General features: G+C 48.5%; 1 protein-coding gene across 1 annotated transcript in view; it reads right to left on the bottom strand.

Moving 5' to 3' along the window:
- GFPT2 (glutamine-fructose-6-phosphate transaminase 2) overlaps positions 1-18936 on the bottom strand; it is a 47748-nt gene extending 28812 nt beyond the window's left edge. The window contains exons 1-5 of the mRNA XM_068536495.1: positions 18838-18936; positions 4741-4848; positions 3400-3498; positions 2776-2901; positions 423-481 (exon numbers count right to left, since the gene is read on the bottom strand). Of these exons, the coding sequence (XP_068392596.1) occupies positions 423-481; positions 2776-2901; positions 3400-3498; positions 4741-4848; positions 18838-18844 (399 nt within the window). The 5' untranslated portion in view covers positions 18845-18936. The remainder of the gene's footprint in view (positions 1-422; positions 482-2775; positions 2902-3399; positions 3499-4740; positions 4849-18837) is intronic.
- Positions 18937-20773: the final 1837 nt, after the last annotated feature.

Below are 20773 nucleotides of genomic sequence, written 5' to 3'. Positions count from 1 at the left end.
AACAGCAATCAAAATGATCAAATACATTGAGTCAAATCCACCCACCTCCCAACTAATACCACAACCTCTTCATACTTGAAGCACTTGCCGCCTGCCTTCCCACCCCACATTCCATTTGGTGCATGAGTTGGTATGTTATTTAGTGCAGACACTTTAATAAAAAGAAGTTCATGTTTTTTTGATTCTGCTCTGACTCTGCAATGGCCTTTGAGGTAAATGAGAATGCCCTGCTCTCTCCTCCAGCAAGATCTGGGGAGGAGCCTGAGCTGGGGATGAGTTTTGTGTCTAATGTGGTGATGTGGCCAAGAGTGGACCTCAATCAGCTTCTGCCTTTTTTTCTGGAGGGAAATGAGCTGGTTGGAAAATTTCTGGGAAAGACCGATACCACTTGACTTAGATGTCACCCAGGGGAAGTATCTTACCAGAAATTTCCTCAGGTCTTTGTAATTTGTAATGATCCCATTATGGATGACCACGAATTCTGGAAGAAAAGTTTAGTCAAGAGAGAAATGCTATGAAGAAATGAAGTTCAAGTCAGATGTGAAGAAAGACAATTTGACAGCTTGAAACCTACAAACTCTGCTCATACAGACACTTTTGTTAAGCAAACTTCATTTACAGAGATTAGAGCTGACATCTGCCATGACTACAATTTAAACCCGAGGAAATAACACATTCCTCTTTTGATAAAAAGCATCCACCAACCTGGCCACGCACTGAGCTCTGACTTGTGGCCTACAGTAGCATGAAATAGGCTTTGGTATTTATGTCAAAAGGGATGATTAAGCCTTCATTATCTATTAACTGTCTTCACAACCATCCCGTCCTCCATTTTTTTCATATCTATTGTGACTGTGTTTCTTCACATTATTTTCTTAACCCTGTCACATTTTCTTTCATCTCAGCCTATTGTCTTAACTTCTCATCATTAATTTGTTTCCTAGAATCTGTGTTTTCTTTGTGAAAACTTCTTTGTGTAATTTTTGTATGCAGTGTAGTTGCTGGGTGTAAGTCTTCCTTAAAAGTATGCTCTTCAGATATCACTGATGAGTCGTTAGAGAAATTTTACAAATCTTTTCTTATTTCCCATGTTGTTTTATTTTCTTCAATTACTCATCCTGAGTCACGGCAGGCATTTCCAAATTTGGGTGTGGGGGCAATCTCCTTGGAGCCTAGCTGCTTTGGGGACACAGAATCATTGTCTGCAGTGAAGCGGGGGTTCACCCCATCATCTCAGTGGGCAGGAGGCTGGGGTTGAGGTGGCGACATTTCAGGGCACATGGTCTCGGTACAGTGTGTTACCTCAGTAACACTGTTGCTCCAGGGACCAGCCTCTGCATCTGGCTTGGGGTTTGGTTGGATGTATATCCTAGGTCCTCAGCACCGTGGGGTCTATTGTCCCCCTCCTGAGTGTAGGGTGCCTGCCCCCGTAGTGGGGCGTCTCATGGCTCAGGGCATGGACCAGATGCAAGGAATGGTCCCCAGCAAAGAAACCTCACTACCCAAGTCTCTGACCATGTAGGTGTATGTATAGACTGGTCCCTGTACTATCTCTGGCTGCTCTGATGAGAGAGGTGCATGGGGCCCTCCTGTTCTCTCCGGGAGGCTTTCCTTTCCAAATCGGGCAGGGTGAGCTGCCTCCAGGCACTGCAGTGTCCACAGGGGCAAAGGACACTGACCAGGGAGGTGCTGCTCTCTCCTGTGGCCTGACTTCCAAGACAATTCATGGCAGTGAGGCTTGTCAAGTGTTTAGCTAATAGTAAATACCCTACAACTACTCTTACGTGTCTGATCCCTACTCTAATATGAGGCTTGGCAAGAACCTGCATTATGCCACATTCTGGAGTCGGCTTGGGGTGGGGGATCCCAGCTGACTCCAGAAATCAGTCTCTCCACCGGACACCCTCTCGCATCATGCCCAGGTGTGGGTCATGGGGGCTTCTGACCTGACCAGGCCCAACCCAGAGTGGAGACCCACCAGAAGGCCCAGATGATGTCTTAGACCCTCGTCTGCCCTTGGAGTCCTGGGAGGAGTCAGGGATCATGCCCTCTCTCCATCTCATATGCCCATGTGTCCTACTGCCAGAGGCCCTGACACCCCTGGGTGCTGACCACAGAGTCCCTGAGAGCTTCCAGTGGGAGCTCCAGACCTACCAGTCCTTCCCCCATGAGAGGAGACTGGGACATCATTTAAAAGAACCACCACAAAAAGAATTGTCCTGGGGGCTCAGGCAAGTGATGTGGACCCATGGGCTGGGGCTGACATGGTGAGGGGGGAATTGGGAGAACTGGGTGGCCCTCGTTACAGGAACCAGGATTGGAGCAGGCACCTCAGACGTTAAACAAGATCAGCACTGCCACCTGCCCTGGCTCAGGACCACTCTCTTCAGGGTCAGGGATGGGTTTAGCTGGACGAGGAAGGAACCCCAATCTTTCCTCAAGTGCCCAGCCCTCTGGAACACCCTGGTCCCTAACTGAGGAACAGTGCCCAGGCCTTCAACCCTTTACACCACCAAGTCCCACTCAGGCTGGGTGCCCAGAGCCAAAGGCATTCATGGGAAGCGCCACTGTTTTCCTGTGGATGCCTGCGGGGTCAGCACTATCCAGGGGTCAGGTTGAATTTGCCTCCTTTCTAGGGCCCAGTGCCAACAGTTTGGATACTCGGGGAAGACAGGGACGCTGAGAAGCCAGTTGGTGGTGGGTGTGGATCAACCCTGGCACAGGTCAGGGCCAGGCACAACCACTAGGACAGGGGAGCAAGGCTATACTACATACCGTTGCCTTTGTCTGAGCGCTGTGGGTGGCTGTTGACAGCATTGGGGACCCCGTGGGTGGCCCAGCGTGTGTGCGCAATGCCAAAGTGGGTCTCAAACTCCACTTTTAAGTCCATGCTGTCCTGTTCTAGATGAAGGAAAAATAAGTTTGCTGCACTTTAAGCACTGACATGGTACTGTTACATGAGGTGACTTCATTACATGAAGACACATCAGCTACACCAAAAGTACATCCCACCATCAACCACAAAGGCCCCATTCTGGAGAATTCTGCCAGACCCTTGCTTTAATTAGTACTTATCAGTAACCTAACTCACTTAACTGAAATAAACTTACTTTAAAAAGAAAATTACAGGTCCCTACCATAAATGGAAAGGCAGTATCATTTGCCACAAAAATTAAAATACATAAGTACTAAATATTGAAAAAAAAATTCTCAGCGCACCATCACCTGAAATAAACCATCCCACACTCTGGGAAACAGTTTTGCAACATGGACTTAACCCTCCTATTTTTCCATGCTTGGGCAGGTTAATATTTTTAGTCTCCAATGCTGTTGGAATTAAAGATTTTAAAGCGACCCAGGCTGCATTTATTACTCTGACTTGGCATGTCTTTCACATACTGTAAAGTTCTTCATCAAGAGCCTTGACATTTCCTCTTTTCTTGACTAGCTGGATATGTCTTTCTTTGACTTCGTTGTTGTTTCCATCGATTGCCACACCTGCAACATAAACATGATTTTTTTGTATTGGAATTTAAGTTTTGTCTCCCATGCTTCATTACAGGGAATGACCCTGGGTGAGGGCTATACAGTACTGTGGATTTATTAGTTCTTATTCCCCAGGCTTGCTGCCCAGGAGAGAACTAGACGGTGTTAGGATATTGACTTGGAAAGAGGAGGCTGTGATTGAGACAGTGCTAACCAGCAATCAGGGAACATGTGCCTGAAACCCAGGCTGTGGTTGCCTCACCTCGGCTTCTAACCAGGGTAATTCTTGGAGTTTGCCTGCGGGAGAGGTGCCACCAGGTCTGCCGCCAAAGGCAGCGGGCTCATTTAAGGACATTTGTGCACTTTGCATTCTGCTACTTTAGCTGGTGTTTCCATTGCACTAGTGTTCCTGCAATCTTTCATCTGACTTGCTTTCTGTTAAGAATTTATAGGAATATATAGTTATCTGGCTCTCCTTTTTCTCCTAAGGCTGCTTAATTAAAAATGGGAAACAGACTAAATATCCACCTGTTATGTGGATGAAGGAGTAAACTCTGAGATAGGCATCCAGTGGAGGACTGTGCAGCCACTTAGAAAGATTATGTTAGGAAGTGTTTAGGGTAATGGAAAAAAACAAGGTAAGTGAAAGAAGAAGAATACAAAATTACAGAATTGCATAATTATAATTAGATAAAACAATAAATATCTGCATGACACCTCTACCGTCCCCAGACCCCAGACGACCAGAGGAGGGACACACATATTGATGGGGGCTGCTTTTGATAGATATATATATTTTTTTTAATGTGAGTTGTTTGTTTGTTTGTTTTTTAAATTTTTATTTATTTATTTATTTATTTATTTATTTATTTATTTATTTTGGCTGTGTTGGGTCTTCGTTTCTGTGTGAGGGCTTTCTCTAGTTGCGGCAAGTGGGGGCCACTCTTCATCGCGGTGCGCGGGCCTCTCACCGTCGCGGCCTCTCTTGTTGCGGAGCACAGGCTCCAGACGCGCAGGCTCAGTAGTTGTGGCTCACGGGCCCAGTTGCTCCGCGGCATGTGGGATCTTCCCGGACCAGGACTCGAACCCGTGTCCCCTGCATCGGCAGGCAGATTCGCAACCACTGCGCCACCAAGGAAGCCCGATAGATATTTTTTTTACCCTTGTTTTTTCTTTCTACTTTTCTATAGGAATTTTCAAATTTCTTTAATGAACAAGCATTATGTTTATATGGCAGCAGCCTGCAGAGCCTACCTGCTGAGTCATAGCCTCTATACTCAAGCCGCTGCAGTCCCTTGATGAGGGTTTCAAAAATCTCCTTCCTTGTCCGGGGGACTCTGTAGTTCATGTAGGCGAAGATTCCTGTTAAAAGAAGGGAAAACCATATGTTTACAAAACACTTGGTTCATGTTTAGAAGAAAACACTTCTGGGGAAACAGATACCACTGGAGGCGCATCACTGAAGGGCTTCCAGGCTGCCTGCAGAAGAAGGTGTGGCCTTCCCCAGGCATAATGGAAGAAGAGCAGAACTCCCTTCCTGCTTCTAGAAGGACATTGTATGCAGCCCTCCTGCAGTGACAAAAGGACTCACAAAGCATGTGAAGAACACACGCACACACCATGGCCTTGCAATTCCACCGTGGAGAATTTCTCCTATGGACATACTCGCAGAAGACGCCTTTCATTGTGGCAACACTTATAATAGAAAAGATCAGCAAAACAAAGCAACCACCTAGGGCCATCTGGAAGTCCCCGCTATGTGGACTCCTTGGTTTGCACAGAACACACCTGAGAAGAGTCAAAAGGAGGTCACCCCAGCCTCCTGCGACAGGTAGGAACAGGGGCTGGGGCCTTTGCTCCACTTTCCACTTGGCCCTACTGCTTGGAGCATTACCATCAATAAGCACTACTTTTACGACAGCAAACATAAAATCATCTCTTGGCCTCATAGAGAATCCTTATCTTCAAGGGAGGCCCACCAGCCTAGAAGATTTTGTTTGGCTTTATTTTCTGCATTCATATATTAAAATAATATTTTCCCAAATAGGAAGAAACAGTCATCATGTTGGTTCTTTCCAAACTCCTCCACTCCCCTGCTTGAGACTACAGACCCTTGGTCTGTCTCTATCCTGCTCTGTGAGTGTCCCATCCCATTACCCCTCTGTCCTTTTGCCCTACACGGGAAAACCTTCCCTTCTCAAAGTTCAGCTCCAACCCCACCTCCCAGGGCAGGCTTGTCCAGGCCCCGGCCAGAAGTGTTCACCTGCTCTTACATCCTGAGACATCTACATCCCCTGACAAGGTCACAGGCGTCTTGGCACATGGTCCTTGTTCAATAAATGTATGTGGATAGAATGACCATGAATCTGTATTAAGCAGGGAAGCAATAGTATGGATCGTGAAAAGGGACTCATCTTATTGAGAACTCAGTATATGCCAGGCACTGGGCTAAGCATTGCTACACAGGTATCAATCAAAGCTCGAAGCAGTCTTAGAGGTTGGACCTGCCATTACCCTCCCCTTACCTTCTGGAACTGGCCCAGAGTCAGGAGTGGAACCAAAGAGATCTGATTTTAGGACTTAAATGATCCTAACCTCTGGGCAGCACTGCCTCGGGGATGAATAGGGTTAAAAGAAGGTTTATTTTCTCAATTTTAATTTTTAGTATTTTTAAGTTTTCTCTACATTTTTCTGGGATGACAGAAAGGTCTGAGCAAAATTTAAAAATTGCCAGATACCTGTACCTGCACCCCCATGTTCATTGCAGCATTATTTACAGTAGCCAAGACATGGAAACAACTTAAGTGTCCATTGACGGATGAATGGATAAAGTAGCCATGGAATATATATGTAATATTTTTTTATTAATTAATTAATTTTATTTATTTATTTTTGGCCGCGTTGGGTCTTTGTTGATGTGCGCGGGCTTTCTCTAGTTGCAGCGAGTGGGGGTTACTCTTGGTTGCGGGCTTCTCGTTGCAGTGGCTTCTCTTGTTGCGGAGCACGGGCTCTAGGTGCACGGGCTTCAGTAGTTGTGGCACGTGGGCTCTAGAGCGCAGGCTCAGTAGTTGTGGCACATGGGCTTAGTTGCTCCACGGTATGTGGGATCTTCCTGGACCAGGGCTCAAACCCATGTGCCCTGCATTGGCAGGCGGATTCTTAACCACTGAGCCACCAGGGAAGCCCTATATATGTAATATTAATGGAATATCATCCAGCCATAAAAAAGGAGGAAATCCTGCCATTTGTGACAACATGGATGAATCTTGAGGGCAATATGCTAAGTGAAATAAGTCAGACAGAGAGAGACAAATACTGTATGATCTCACTTTTATAAAGAATCTAACAAAAAAACTAACTCAATAGATAAAGAAATCAGATTGGCGGTTGCCAGAGTTGGGGGATGAGAGGTGACGGAATTAGGTGAAGGTGGTCAAAAGGTACAATCTTCCAGTTATAAGATAAATTCTGGTGATGTAATGTACAGCATGGTGGCTATAGTTAATATTCTATTGTATATTTGAAAGTTGCTAAGAGGGTAGATCTTAAAAGTTCTCATCACAGTGAAAAACTTTTAGCTATGTGAGGTGATGAATGTTAACTAATCTTATTGGGGTAATCATTTTGCAATATGTATATACATATACACATATATATGTAACATATACCAATACATATATACATATACAAATCATTATGTTGTATATCTTAAACTTATACAATGTTATACATCAATTATATCTCAATAAAACTGGGGAAAAAATTTGCCAGAGATAAACCTTGGAGAGGACAACCTGCCTGCAGATAACTAAGGGATGATCGCGATTATACAGCAAACCACATGTCATATCTCTGTAATATCTGTAATGTCTCTAGATTATATTCAAGTCAATATAGTATATTTGAATGAATGATTAAACTAAATGATTTAAACTAAATGATTAAAGTAAATATTATATTCCTAAGCAGTAAGTAGGGTCACATCATATGAAATGTAACTTGCTAAAATTAATCTAGACACAGTCAAAAAAGAAGGTGATGAAATTATACAGTGCTAAAAATTATATTTTGCATTCCTAGGTACTGTATGCTACTGTACACAGGATATATTTGCACACGAGTATTAAGGGGCAGGGTTTATATTTAAAAACACGCACACTGTGGTTTCTGAGCAGTTACAGACGTTTTCTTTTAAAAATGGCCAAGGGTAATTTTGGCAGTCAGCTACTTTTGTCTTCCAGGTCAGGTGAGAAGCGCTTCCCCAGCTGAGCATCTGTGCTTCAAGAGCTCACAATTTACCCTACGCTTCAAACCTAAACACTTCTGGTCAGAGGATGTATTTTTGTCACCTTACATATATATATAAAAAAAAGACAGCTACTTTTTAATGTAAATTTTTAACAGCTTCATTGGGATACAAGTCACATACCATAATATTATCCCATTTAAAGTGTACAATGCAATGGTTTTTAAGTATATTCACAGAGTTGTGTAGCCATCACCATAATCTGTGCTTAGGTAAAACTTTCTATAACATTAATTTTTCTGCAAAAAAATCAGGAAGTTCCCTGGAGGGATATCGTCAAATTCCAGTCAATGTAAAGAGCACATAGCTATGGGAGATGGCTATATGAAGGATGGAGCAACTCACAAACCATTTTTGTAGTCTTTTAAACTGCAAAACTCTCCTGGCACCTTGGGAATTGTTCTAGAGTTATACCTGCACCCTCACAAAGGGGAGCTAACAGGCATTGCAGATGACACAAAGGCCCATACACCAACTCTTTTTTTTTGGGGGGGGAGGGCTGAGGGGAGACAATGTATATTTCCAAAAGTCAAATTATTGTCTATTTTTCTCCCATAAGCATGGAATAAAAGATATATATTTTTTTATTCTATTTTGTTCAGTGGCCTTGTCTTCTTTGTTGGCTTTATGCCTTAAAAAAATAATACATAGTTTTATATACAATCTACTGTGTTCTCCAACTTCTTTTTATTTATTTGTTTGGCCAGAATTCATCCTCTTATTCATTCTTTTCAAAATATCTAGAGGCTTTTTCCTACGTGGCATTCACTCTGTTAGGTCTTACAAATATCAAGGAAAATAAAACATATATGATCCTTATAGTCAGAATGAGAGGTGGTCATCAAACAAATATATGCATAAATTGTTTTAAATGTTTTGAAAGGAAAAACACCAACTCTTTTAAATCCGAAATTCTTTTACAAGAGCGCTGTATGTTTGCCGATTCTCCCCTGCAATTCCCCATCCTCTGGGCCAAACTTCACTTCTGAACTCACGTCAGGCACGTATGCATCTCTGGCTCTGAGACCCAGAACAGCCGCCTTGGTGGGAGGTGCTGCTGCCAGAGCCCCTGGTGGGCTGGAACTGGCTGGAACGGCTAAAGGGTCCTTGCCATCAGGACCACCAGCTGTGTCCACACCCAGCTGGGAGGCTTGGCAGCCACTCAAGCACCGTTTGGTTGATTACTGTGGTGAGAGGGGCTGCCAAGAAGTGGTTTTCAAGGTCTTTGCGCAAGAAGGCATAAATCTAATTTTTAACATGAAATCTCTTGCATACCAACCTCTGTTCAGTAAATTCTTTTAAGCACTGTCTCTCTCCTCTCTCCTCTTGGCTGGATTCTCCCTGCACGCCACCAGATGAAAGTGAATAAAACAGCACCTATACTGTGCTCTTACTATTTAACAAAATAATGAAATAGAATAAAGCTGCTTTCCCAGGAATTTTGTTTGCTATTCATATCAGAATTCCCTTCTGGAATCCCTTTCATCTGCAATAAAAGCTGCAGTGAGAATCCATTTTTTACCTATGAAATCAGTAAAGATCCACCAGTTTGACAACAAGTGAGAGTTTAAATTTGTACACTCTCTTTGGAAGGCAATTTGGCAATCTCTCACATTAAAATGTACACATCTGTTGAAAAAAGCTTCTGCACTTCTAGGAATGTATCCAACAGATATCTGTGCAGGGATTCAAGTGTGCGTGCATTAGGATAGTTGCTCAGCGCTGTCTGTGGTAGCTGAAGACTGGGGACAGCCTGATGCCTGGCAGGGCCCAGGTAAGTGATGGCACGGTCACACGTGGCCACTGTAGGGCCACATGCAGGCAGCCCTATACAGAGAACACGGTGAAGCTGTGTGTTCTCTTGGAAAACAGGCTACATCTCCAAGATGTGTCAAGGGAAAAAAGTGGCCTGCAGAACATCTGTAAATTACCCAAGGTGGGGCAGGGAGACACATAGCGTGTTTCTGGAAGACCCAAGGAGCAGTGGTTGCCACTGACGAGGGTGCTGGACCGAAGGCAGAAACTCCTTTCCCACTGCATGTGTCCTTTTTGTACAGTCAGGATATTTTGCCACGTGCCTGTATGTAGTATGTTACCATGTGCCGCTATATGAATTAGAGAGTGGTGGGTACAGGATTGTCAGCTAGCCCAATCAACTTCAACGTGGCTCCCCAGCTCTGCTCACCTGGAGGGACAACAGCCACAAGAAGGCAGAAAGCAGTCTGAGCACACGGTCCAATGCGTAAAAAGACAGGCTCAGGGTCACCCCGCCTGGGTTCCTCCGCCCTCGCCTGCTCACTGGTCTGTGACAGCAAGAAGCACAGAGGGTGGCAGCTACGGCCTACCACCTTCGCCAAATATTGATTTCAAATCCCAGCCCACTCCTTGCTTCTGTGTGGCCTGGAGCAAGTCACTGAACTCCCAGTGGAGCGTGGTGATGGCAGCACCTACTTCCTAGGGTTGTTGTGAGAATTCATGGGAGTCTTTGTAAAGCAAGAGGAACAGTGCCTGCCGCATAGTAAGTGTCTGTATCTGTGAAAATGGAGCAGGCAAAGAGCTTCCTCCTCCTGGGGAGCACGCGGCACAGATGCAGGTATGTATACAGCACAAGGGAAGCCCTTGAGAAATTATCATTAAATAAAACCACAAGGAAAATAGTACCAGTTTACTGGTATTTATTTTTGGCTTTCTACTTGGGGAAATGATGATTAAACCAAATGTGTGATCTGGTTACAGATTGATTAAGATGTAAATCATCCCATAAACATTTCTCTGGCCCACAGGGGCTTCACCACTGTGCTACGTGCTGTGAAGTGCCGAGATGGACCAGTCAGGGGGCCTTGCAGGGCGAGTCATGAGAGGACATGATGCACAGGGACCACCCGACCCCTCGGGAGACTTGCAGGCAGAGAGGCTGAGAGCTGAGAGGTGGGAAAGGGGCAGAAGGCTCCTGGACCGGCTCTCTGCAAAGGTGGCCGACAGCTCACCCACCCGGCCTATTACAGGCCTTCTCCTCTCCCGATTTTTAAAAAGTCACTTGGCCCTGTTTATTTCCTATATAGCACTTCCCTTCTTGTCTTTTGTCTGACTCCCCACTGGATTGTAACCTTCGTGAGGATGGAGACCACACGTGTCTTGTTTATCTGTCTTATTCCTTGCTATATTCCCAGAACCCAGCGCAGAGCCTGGTACGTTTTAGGTGCTCAGTAACTACTTTTTGAATGAATGAATGCATGAATAAATGAATGGATTGGGGGGGAGGTGTTGATCAGAGAAGGTGACCTTTGAGCTGGGCTGGAGACAGCCACCCTCAACCATGCACAAAAAGAGAGAACCCCCAAGTGTAAGCACGAGGGACAGAAAGGCCAGAGAGGTGGGTAGTGCTGAGTCTGGTGTCCCTGAGTGTTAGCTCCTTTCACCAGGGCAGTGAGGCACTGCTCTAAGGGTAACCCTAAGACACTCAAGCACAAAGGCGTATATGCCCCAGCATTACCCACCCCCAACCATCATGCACGGTGAGGACCCTAGGACTGGAGTGGAGAGCCTTCTAGATAAATGAACCAGGTCCTGGGGAAGGATCCCAGAACTCCACTGGGTGGGATTGCAAAGTAAATCACAACCACCACTATCACCACTCATGAAGCCTTCCCATGTGCCAATACTTTCAGAACCTCATCTTGTCTAATCCTCACAATGCCTATATCCAGGCTGTGGTTCCCATGGACAGACAGGGCATCTCTGGCTCCAAGTCCAAAGAATTGAGTAATTCACAACCAGGTCTACCTGATTGCAGGGGGCTCATCACTGCTGCCCCCCAAATTAGCATAAGACCTGTCTTAGAATCCTACTCCAAGGGATGAGAAATAGCTTGCAGAGGGGGCCTGGCCCGTGGGGAGATGCCCATCTGGCCCCTGATGGACACACTCAGAGCTCCCCTGGTGAGGTCCAGACCATGTTGATACACCCTCCCCTGACCCCTGGGAGGTCACTCCTTCCCCGGGACACTCCTGCTTCTAACTCCACCTTTCTCTTCCCATCTAGCCCCCTCCCCACAGGGCAGAGCCAACCACAGCAAGGCTGGCTCCCACTACACACCTCCCTTGCCCAAGAGGGATGGCGAAATACCTCCAAGCTGGTTGGAGAGATGCCCAGCCCTGGGGCAGAGGCTGTCTTGGCCCAACCACTGCAGCTCAGTGTATACCCCTTGCCTACACTGCCATCCTAGCATTCAGAGCTTTGAAACAGCTTTTCAGGGTCCCACTCTTAAGACTGATGGGAAAAGTGAGTGAGAAAAGGTTCCAAAGGTAGAAAAACCCAGATAAATTCAGAGGGACTCCAGAAGAGACTGCAGACGTGATGCAGGATGGACACGAGCCCTTTAAGAGGGGACTGTGGTCCCTTAGCCCAGCCCACCTTGGGGGTCTGGGAATTCTAATGTTCCCTCCAAATATGGCTTGAGAGATCATATAGGAACTCAGGACCAAAAGCACCACAGAGGTCCATCCATGCAGGTAGGGGCGCTTTGACCTTCAAGTGACAGATAATGACAATGACAAGATGGGCAATGTCTCTGGATTCCCAGCCAGAACTAGGATCACTGAACTCCTGGAACCTTCTCTACAACCCCTGGGGTGCTCAGGGTATTGGATAGGGGGAGGGGTTGTTTGGGGCCTGGAGGATGAGGGAAGAAGGTCTAAGTTTACAGTGGGTGGGCCAGGGTCCACATTATGATTCTGTGCCTATCGTTTTGGAAAACTTCTCCATCCTTCCAAGGATCAGCTTCCCAATGAAAGACACTGCCTTCACTGTGATTGAGGGCGAACAGTCCCAGGCAGAGATACCACCTGTACCTCATACAGGGTAGGGCTCGCTCCACTGGAGCTACATTCCTGAGTGTGTGTGTGTGTGTGTGTGTGTGTGTGTGTGTGTATGTGTGTGTTTGAGTGTCAGGTATGTGTGTTGAGTGTGTATGTGTGTGAGAGTATGTTTATGTGCATGAGTTTGTGCTTGAGTGTCAGGTGTGTGTGAGTGTGTTGGGTGTGTGAGTGTGTGTGTGGCATGCCAGGGGAGGTGGGCAGTATACCCTTCCAGGTGAGGCCCCCAGGAAGGGGAGGCCACTGGGCCAGGAGCAAGGGCTGCAAAAGGAAGCTATGGCCTCTCTGGATGTCCAGGTCTCCCTTGTGCAGACTGGGGAAGGCCACTTTATTCATGAAGTGGGAAGGACAATTTCTGCTGCTTCCTCACAGAAGTGAGAGTAAAGGCGGAGATCGCACAGCTGGGTCCTCTCACAAAGGCAGAGGAGTCCCCAGGCCTGGCTCAGGGTCAGGAGGGGGTTGGCTCTTCTGGGGACAGCCTTACCCTGTTTCAGGCCTCCTTGGGACTCCAAGGGTTAAAGTTGCCACAACACTCTAATCCCTGAGATAACAGGGGACTCTGCTTCCTGCAGTAAATGTGGGCAAGGCATTTTTCTTTTTAATAGAAAATTCCTGGTGTCCCTGTCTCGTTAGGGTTTCACCAAAACAAAGGGGAAGCAACATACAAATACTCTTAATTGTACTTAAAAAAAACTTTCAAGAAAAAAAAAAGAAGTTCAAACTGCCAAATTCAGCTATGAAAAAGCCAGACTTCTTTTTTCCAGTGAAATATTTCCTTTGAAAATTAAAAAGAGGCAGATGACTAGATTAAATTACTTGGCTTTGCACCTAATGAATCTTCAGAACGTTCTCCCAAGAGTGTTTGTAACCTCAAGTTACTATTCCTTTATAAGCAAATTTTGCTAAATATAAAAATAACTCCTCAATTTAAAAGCACTATTTACTAATCTTATATCACAAAATCTCCAGAAGGTTTCTCAGAACTCGGGAAACCCCTGATGAATAAGACTGATGGGGAAATGGCACGATGATGGGGAGGAGGAGGAGGAGGATGTGGAGGAGGGTGGCAGGCCGTGCTGAGCCCCTGCCCAGCTGGCCGCCCAGCTGGCCTCTCTGCAGCCCTCCAGAGAGTGCCACAAAAGTCCCATAAGTAGGGGCAGGGGTGTTAGAGAGCTGCTAAGACTGGCTCCGAAGAGCCAACTGTGTGCATCTCTTCCTAACTCCATGCTCAGGGACCTCATGCTGGTGACCTGAAATTAGCCATGGTGAGAGTATTCACACCATAGAAACTGGCAAACCAAAGAGCCGGTGGTTAAACATTTATCTGCACACTACTGTGTAGGGGGCTCTGTTTCTCAAGGCTCCTGTGGCTTGGAGAGGCAACAAGCCAGGCGTCCTGACCCCAGAGTCTGTGCCCCATCAGCTCCAGTCCAGTCTCTTCTGAGGCATCCACCCATGAACTGAACTGTTATAAGGAGGAAGGGAGTGTCAAATATGACAGGGTTCTGAGAGCCAAAAGAAGTTTGGGACAAAAGGATGAGCTCTCCCGAGCCAAGTAATCTCCCTGGATTGCTGTTTCCTCACCTAAGACAAGAGGCAAGTGAGCCCCCGTAAGCATTTGACAAGTTCTCGTGAAAGACTGCTGTGCAGTAAACACACTGTGTGTGTGTGTGTGTGTGTGTGTGTGTGTGTGTGTGTGTGTGCCCTGGCCCCTCTTGATTCTGGGGAATAAAACCATGCCTGTTTCTTGCAGAGAAGAGATGAGTGGGAAGGGTATCACGTACACACATGGAGAGCAAGATGCACGATATTTATATGACATGGGAACTGACTTTTAGAGAAAGTATGAACACTATTTGGTCCATCTGGGTGTGTGGCATGATGCCAGTGAAGGAAGGGGTATTTAACGGATGCCTACATTCACCTTATGACTGGGACCAGAGGAGTTGGGTGTGTGTGGTGCAGGCGATGCTGGTAGCCCTCTGGTCAACATTCTTGTAGCCATCTGGGATTGGCAACACTGGACTATTCTTGCAGAAGGTATCTGAAAGCAAGAACCCAACTGTAGCAGGATGAATAATCGTCCTCAAAAATATTAGGTCTTGGGTTTCCCTGGTGGCGCAGTGGTTAAGAATCTGCCTGCCAATGCAGGGGACACGGGTTCGAGCCCTGGTCTGGGAAGATCCCACATGCCGTGGAGCGACTAAGCCCGTGAGCCACAACCACTGAGCCTGCGCGTCTGGAGCCTGTGCTCCGCAACAAGAGAGGCCGCGACAGTGAGAGGCCCGCGCACCGCGATGAAGAGTGGCCCCTGCTCGCCGCAACTAGAGAAAGCCCTCGCACAGAAACGAAGACCCAACACAGCCAAAAAATAAATATAAATAAATAAATAAATGTATATTAAAAAAAAAAAAATTAGGTCTTAACTCCTAGAATGTATCTGTAAATGGAAAAGTGTCTTTATAGATGTGATTAAGTTAAGGATCTTGAGATGGGAGATTATTCTGAATTATACAGATGGGCCCTAAATGAAATAACAAGTGTCCTTATAAAAGGGAAGCAGAAGGAGATTTAATATGGAAGAGGAGAAAGTGATGTGACCATGGAAGAGGAGACTGGAATGAGTAGCCACAAGCCAAGGAATGCCGGCAACCACCAGAAGCTGGAAGAGGCAAGGAACAGATTCTCCCCTAGAGCTTCTGGAGGAAGTGGGGCCCTGTTGGCACCTCCATTTTGGCCCAGTAAAACTGATTGTTGGACAACTAGTCTCCAGAACTGTGAGAAAAATAGATTTATGTTGTTTTAAATCAGCAAGTTTGTGGCAATTTGTTACAGCAGCCAGAGGAGCTAATACAAAAGATGATGAATTCAAGGCAAGGGCTTTACCTTCTAGCAAAAACTAAGAATTTTTTCTTCTTCAAGTCCTTTTTTCCCGCCTCATAGATGACTAAGTGTAGTAATGAAGGACAGGGAAGATTTAAGAATTCATAGACGGGACACGCGATCTTTTTTGTCACATCCCCAAGCATGCATGCCGCCATGCCCTTGCATATGCTGTGCCCTCAGCCTGGCACACCTATCACCCTCTTCTCTCTGTAGAGCTCATACTTGAAATCAGGCCTGTGACACTCTCCCAGGTCCCTCTCTCTCTTCTGGGGAAAGTCAGTGTCTCTGCCTCCATTGTGCTGGGGTCCCAACCTCAGACTGCATGGGGGCCATCAGGTACCATCAGTGAGTGGCGCAGCTGGGTCAGGGTGGGAGAAATGGGGAGCTTGCACCTGTCATCCCAGGGATCACTGTAAACTATTCAGAAACATGGACTCAGAGTTGCTCATCTTCGGATTTTTTCAAGAGAAGTCAAAGTCCTACCTATTTATGTGAAATCTCCCAATTGTGTTACTTGGTAACTACAATAATTAAAAAAAACACAAAGTTTAAATTCTGTGCACCAAACAGAAAGATGTCTGGCTGCCAGTTTGGCATGGGGCTGCCAGGCTGCAGCTCGTGCCCTAGGTCTTCCCTCTAGGGCAGCATTTACCTCATGAGTTACTCCGTCCCTGGTCAGCCTCTGGACTGCCCCTCCAACTACCTGCCCCTTCTCTGAGGGGAGGACCATGCCCACAGAGCTCCAGGGCCTGGAAAACAGGGCCTCTCCAGGAGCAGTTATTCTCTAGAGTGGGGAAAGGAGGGAGGGAGAGGGAATATAGTAGCCTTTTTATCAGCAGAAAGTCAGCAAAATGCCAGCAATTCCCAGATGTCAACAAAACCACCCATGAGTACCTACGTGTCGCTTCAGATAAACTCTCAGTTCATTAAAACTTTGAGGGTGATCTGCTTAGTGTGTGGAGGGTCACCTAGAACTGGGTCCAGCTTCCTGTGGGAGAAGCAGCAAAGACAAGGGAGAGCAGGAGGCACTCTGAGCCCGGTCATCAGGAACTGATAAGGAAAGGCCTTCAGCTCAACCCCTGCTGACCACTGCGGAACCAGCCCCAGAGATCTGAGCTCTGAGGTGGCTTCAAGGTGGCAAATCCCAGCAGGGCTACAGCCAGTCCAGAGAAAAGACCTAAAACAACAGACAACGGTATGCACAGACCTCTCTGGGCCTCAATTTCCCCAAATGTAAAGTGAAGAGGGTAAGTGCTTTATTCCAGAAGCACCTTCACAGTTTTTGCACTATCCTTGTACCAAATGCACAATCATTTCTTTAATATTTTTCTATAAAATTGACCAAAGTTTTTAAAACTTAAATAAATTCATTACAAAAGAACACAAACATAAAGGAAAACTAATATCACTTGCCATATATACACAGGTCATAATCCAAAAAAAAAAACACCACAAACAAACCAAACCAATGGGTTCAATTTTAGCCATCTGCTGCTCTGAGCTCTGAGCCCAGGACAGCTTCCTCTGTGCAAGGGGTGCTCAGGCAAGTGTCAGAAAGATGTCAAAGGCACATTAGCACCCAGCTGAGACTTTCTCTTGGCTACTTGAAAAGGAAATAACTTTCCCATGCAGGAACTCCACAAGACTCCCCGACTTCACTGAGGGCTGGAGGGTGGGGTGTGCCAGCAGGGAGCCCTGTTGGGAGGACACAGGTAGTTACAAACCAAAGCTCATCCTTTCCCTAGGGGCCAAAAACACAGCAGCCCTTTAGGAAAGCAGAACAGACTCAGAATTGAGAGTCTGAGCGCCCCCAGGCTCAGAAGGACAACAGAGAAAGGTGGATGTACATAGGAAGCAGGATGGCTAGGGTGGTGGTAGGGGCGGAAGGGCATCTGAGAGGAGGAAGGAGGGAAGCTGCTCATGCTGGAGGGGCAGACCCAGTGGGAGGGTCTTGGCGCACCAGTCTGGCTCTAAAACCACCAGGTGGCCAAGGGCCTTGAATGCCACACTAAGGAGTTTGGAACCCAAAGCTTCTTGGCAAAATTGCCACCGTTGCCTTATCTCTCTCCCCAGGAATGCCTACAGGCAGCCCTATGTGTACATTACCAATGACGCCCAGGAGTCCTGACATTTTTGCTGAGGGTTCAGGAATTTAAATTGATGTCTGCTTGGCCTGGGGGAGGCTGCACCCCAAAAGTCAGCTGTCTGCTCCTTGGTCAGTCAGTCCTTTTTCACTTTTTCAGGAGCGCCTGGCCTCAGAAACAAGGCCTGTACAGACCTTGGCCCACGGCTCACTGCTGGCACACCCGACCCCAGCAGCCCTGAGCACGGTCAGACAGAGGCCTTTCATGGCTTCAAAAGTTCCACCAGGTCCTCCAGCCACAGGAGGCTGGAATGGGAAACTGAATCCCACTCAAGGAAAAAAAAAAAAAAAAAAGCACAGTGACCTTTTGTCCCAGCAGAAGTTCTCGGCCCTCTCCCCAGCCAGCAGAGGCGGTCCAGCAAGGAGAGTAAGGAATTGCAGATGTGCGCGCAGGGCCGGGCCGCCCTCCCCACCGTCCCGCAGCCTTGAGGGACCGCGCCCAGTCACCGCGGTATTCGAGACGCCGGGGCCCGACCCCGCTCCCAGTCCAGGGCTCCCTCTCCCAGATTCCGCCCGAAGCTCGGCGGTAGGTGCTGCTTCTTCCCCGCGCCTCGCCGAGAGCTCTTTCCAGCGAAGAGGCGGCAATCCGGAATCAACCCTTCTCGGTACAAGAAGTTCATTTTGGGACGCGAGGAGGACGCACAGGCCCTTCCCGAGCGCACCAGGGGCTGCTCCAGACACCACGGGGACAGTGCAGGTGTGGTCGCCTCTCATCGGTGTTCGCGATGGGCTAAGAGCCGCGTTGGGCACCCCGCGCCCGGGATGCGCGCTAGCTTGCGCCTGGCCGCCTTGTGGGCGACTTGGGGGCGCTTTCCTCACTGGACATGGGGTGCGGACACACCTCTGTGTTTCGAGGGTCCAGGCCTAGGACAGGACCAATTCCCTCCCCTCTGTGGGTTCGAGAACGGGGTTGGGCACCCTCCCCTTCACCCCTCCCTGGGACACCCACTCGGCGGCCGGGGCAAGGGGAGGCAGGCCCAGCCCGTGAAAGCCCCTCTGTCGGGGACCAGGGCAAATCGACGCCCCCATCTCGCGCCGCCTCCAGTCCCCAGGGCCCGGCTCTTGGGCCCAGGCTCTGAGAGGCCGGGGCGTCGGAACCCGCGGCCGCCACGGAGGGGGCCGCAGGTGGGCGCTGCACTCACCGCACATCTTGGCCGCTCCTCGCGCCCTTCCCGGCTCCGGGCCTCTACGCTCAGCTGACACTGGATAGCCCCGTGCGCTCCTCGCGCTCCTGGACTCTAGCTCCCGCCGCGCGGCCTCTGGCCCTTATAGCTCGTAGCCCTCCTCTATGGGCGGAGTCGAGGCGTGGCCTCCTCCCGCCTGCCCGCTTCCCATTGGCCCCCGGTTGTCGTGACAACGGCGGGCACTTGGCCCCCAGGAGTCTGGGCAGCGGGTTAGGGGCGGCTCCCAGGCGCAAGTCCCGGCTGTAGCACGTGGGCGTCCGGCGTTAGATTCTGGAAAGGGGCTGGTGGGGGCAGCACGCTTCCTGAGTTTAGACCCAGACTCAACCAGTGAGTAGACGTGGGATCTTGGGCAGGGGACTGAATCGCTCTGCGCTTCAGCCTTCCTGTCTGTAGAATAGGGATAACAATGGAACCTACCTCCCGGGTCGTAATGTTGTTTAAGGCAGTCTGTGTAAGTCACAGAGTACAACGTCGGGCATAATAACACGTGTTCCGGGTGTGCGCCCCTCTGTGTGCCAGACTCCTCTCAGGGCACCAGAGACGTAGCACAAGGTAGGCTCAGAGATGGAAAGGGACTTTGCCAAAATTGGGCGGCCGAGGCGGTGTCAGAAGTCGAACCTGGGATTTATTGCAGAGCCGGAAGTCGGAGGCCGGGATTGCCCAAGTATTGAGCAAAGCTGGGGGAACCCAGGAAGCCGCCTCCTCCCAGAGGGGCGCTGGTTGACCTCTTCGCGCAGCTGGCCTGCTCTCGGCCGGCCTAATCTCGGGAGCCCTAATCTGGCCCCGCCGTGAGTCACAGAGGCCTGCGTTCCCCCGCCTGGTTCCCAGCCGTTCCCTCCCCTTCCCCCTGTACTTTGGGCTGGGTCTCACGAGGAAGGTCACGAGAACGGGCCCAACATTTGCGTACTTCGAAGCCATCTGGTGTTTTTTATTTTACTTAAAAAAAAAAAAGTCCTGAAATTCTAAACAGATACTCTTCAGTTGTGTTGTTAGAGAAAAAACGAAGCTTTTTACGTCTTCTCTAGAGCATTTTTCCTAATGTAATCCGTCTCTAGCTTCACAAGGCTCTGCAGGCCCTGGCAGGAGTAGGCGTTTATTGCACCCATTGGACCTTTGAGGAAACTGAGGCTCAACGACAGTAAGGAGCGGGTTGGTTGAGTAATCCTGCTAGGAAACAGCAGAGCTGGTTCAGGAGCTGCCGCATTTGCTTCTCACCCTCCACAGTGCACTGTCACTTTCACTCACTCGTTCCCTCTTTCCTAAGCAGCCGGCTTCATGCCTGTCCTGGTACTAGGGACCTAATGGTGAGTGAAAATAGATCCAGCTTGGGCCTTCCTGGCACTTAAAAAGTGGTGGGCAGCAGACACTTAGTCTAGTGTCACAGAGAGCCGGATGGTTCCAAATGGGATATAGGGAGGAGGGACAGGCCTGGCTGATGTGGAGGGTGCCAGGCTGCCTGGAACTTGGCTGGGCCTGAGGCTGGGGCTGGTGCAGGTCAGTATAGAGTCAGGGCAGTTGCCAGAGGAAGTTAACAGACTTGAAAAGGGAGGCACTGGTATGTGCAAAGGTCCCATGGCTGAGGGCTAGAGCTTGTGTTGGGAGATCAGGCTGTTCTGCCCCAGGGCCTCTACCCTCTGTAACTGAGGTGGGGATAGGATGATATTCTTAGGCTCTCTGCTAGCACCAAGACAGCAGGAACCCTGAGGTCCTAGCAGGGTCCACATCTGCCCCCTCTCCTCCTCGGGGGTTCACAGCTCTCTGGTGGGGGAGGAGCATGAATGCTAGGACCCCTGTGGAGGTATCTGCAGCTGCTGCCCTGCCTTTGGGACCAGCCCCTGAGAGAACTTTGGGAGGACAGTGGCCTGGGCCTGGCCACATAACCACTAGATAGCCC

This window comes from Eschrichtius robustus, chromosome 2 (assembly GCF_028021215.1).
Source record: "Eschrichtius robustus isolate mEscRob2 chromosome 2, mEscRob2.pri, whole genome shotgun sequence".
Classification (NCBI taxonomy): Eukaryota; Metazoa; Chordata; class Mammalia; order Artiodactyla; family Eschrichtiidae; genus Eschrichtius; species Eschrichtius robustus.
Note: the sequence above shows the minus strand (reverse complement) of the source record. Positions and strands in the feature narration are given on the sequence as shown.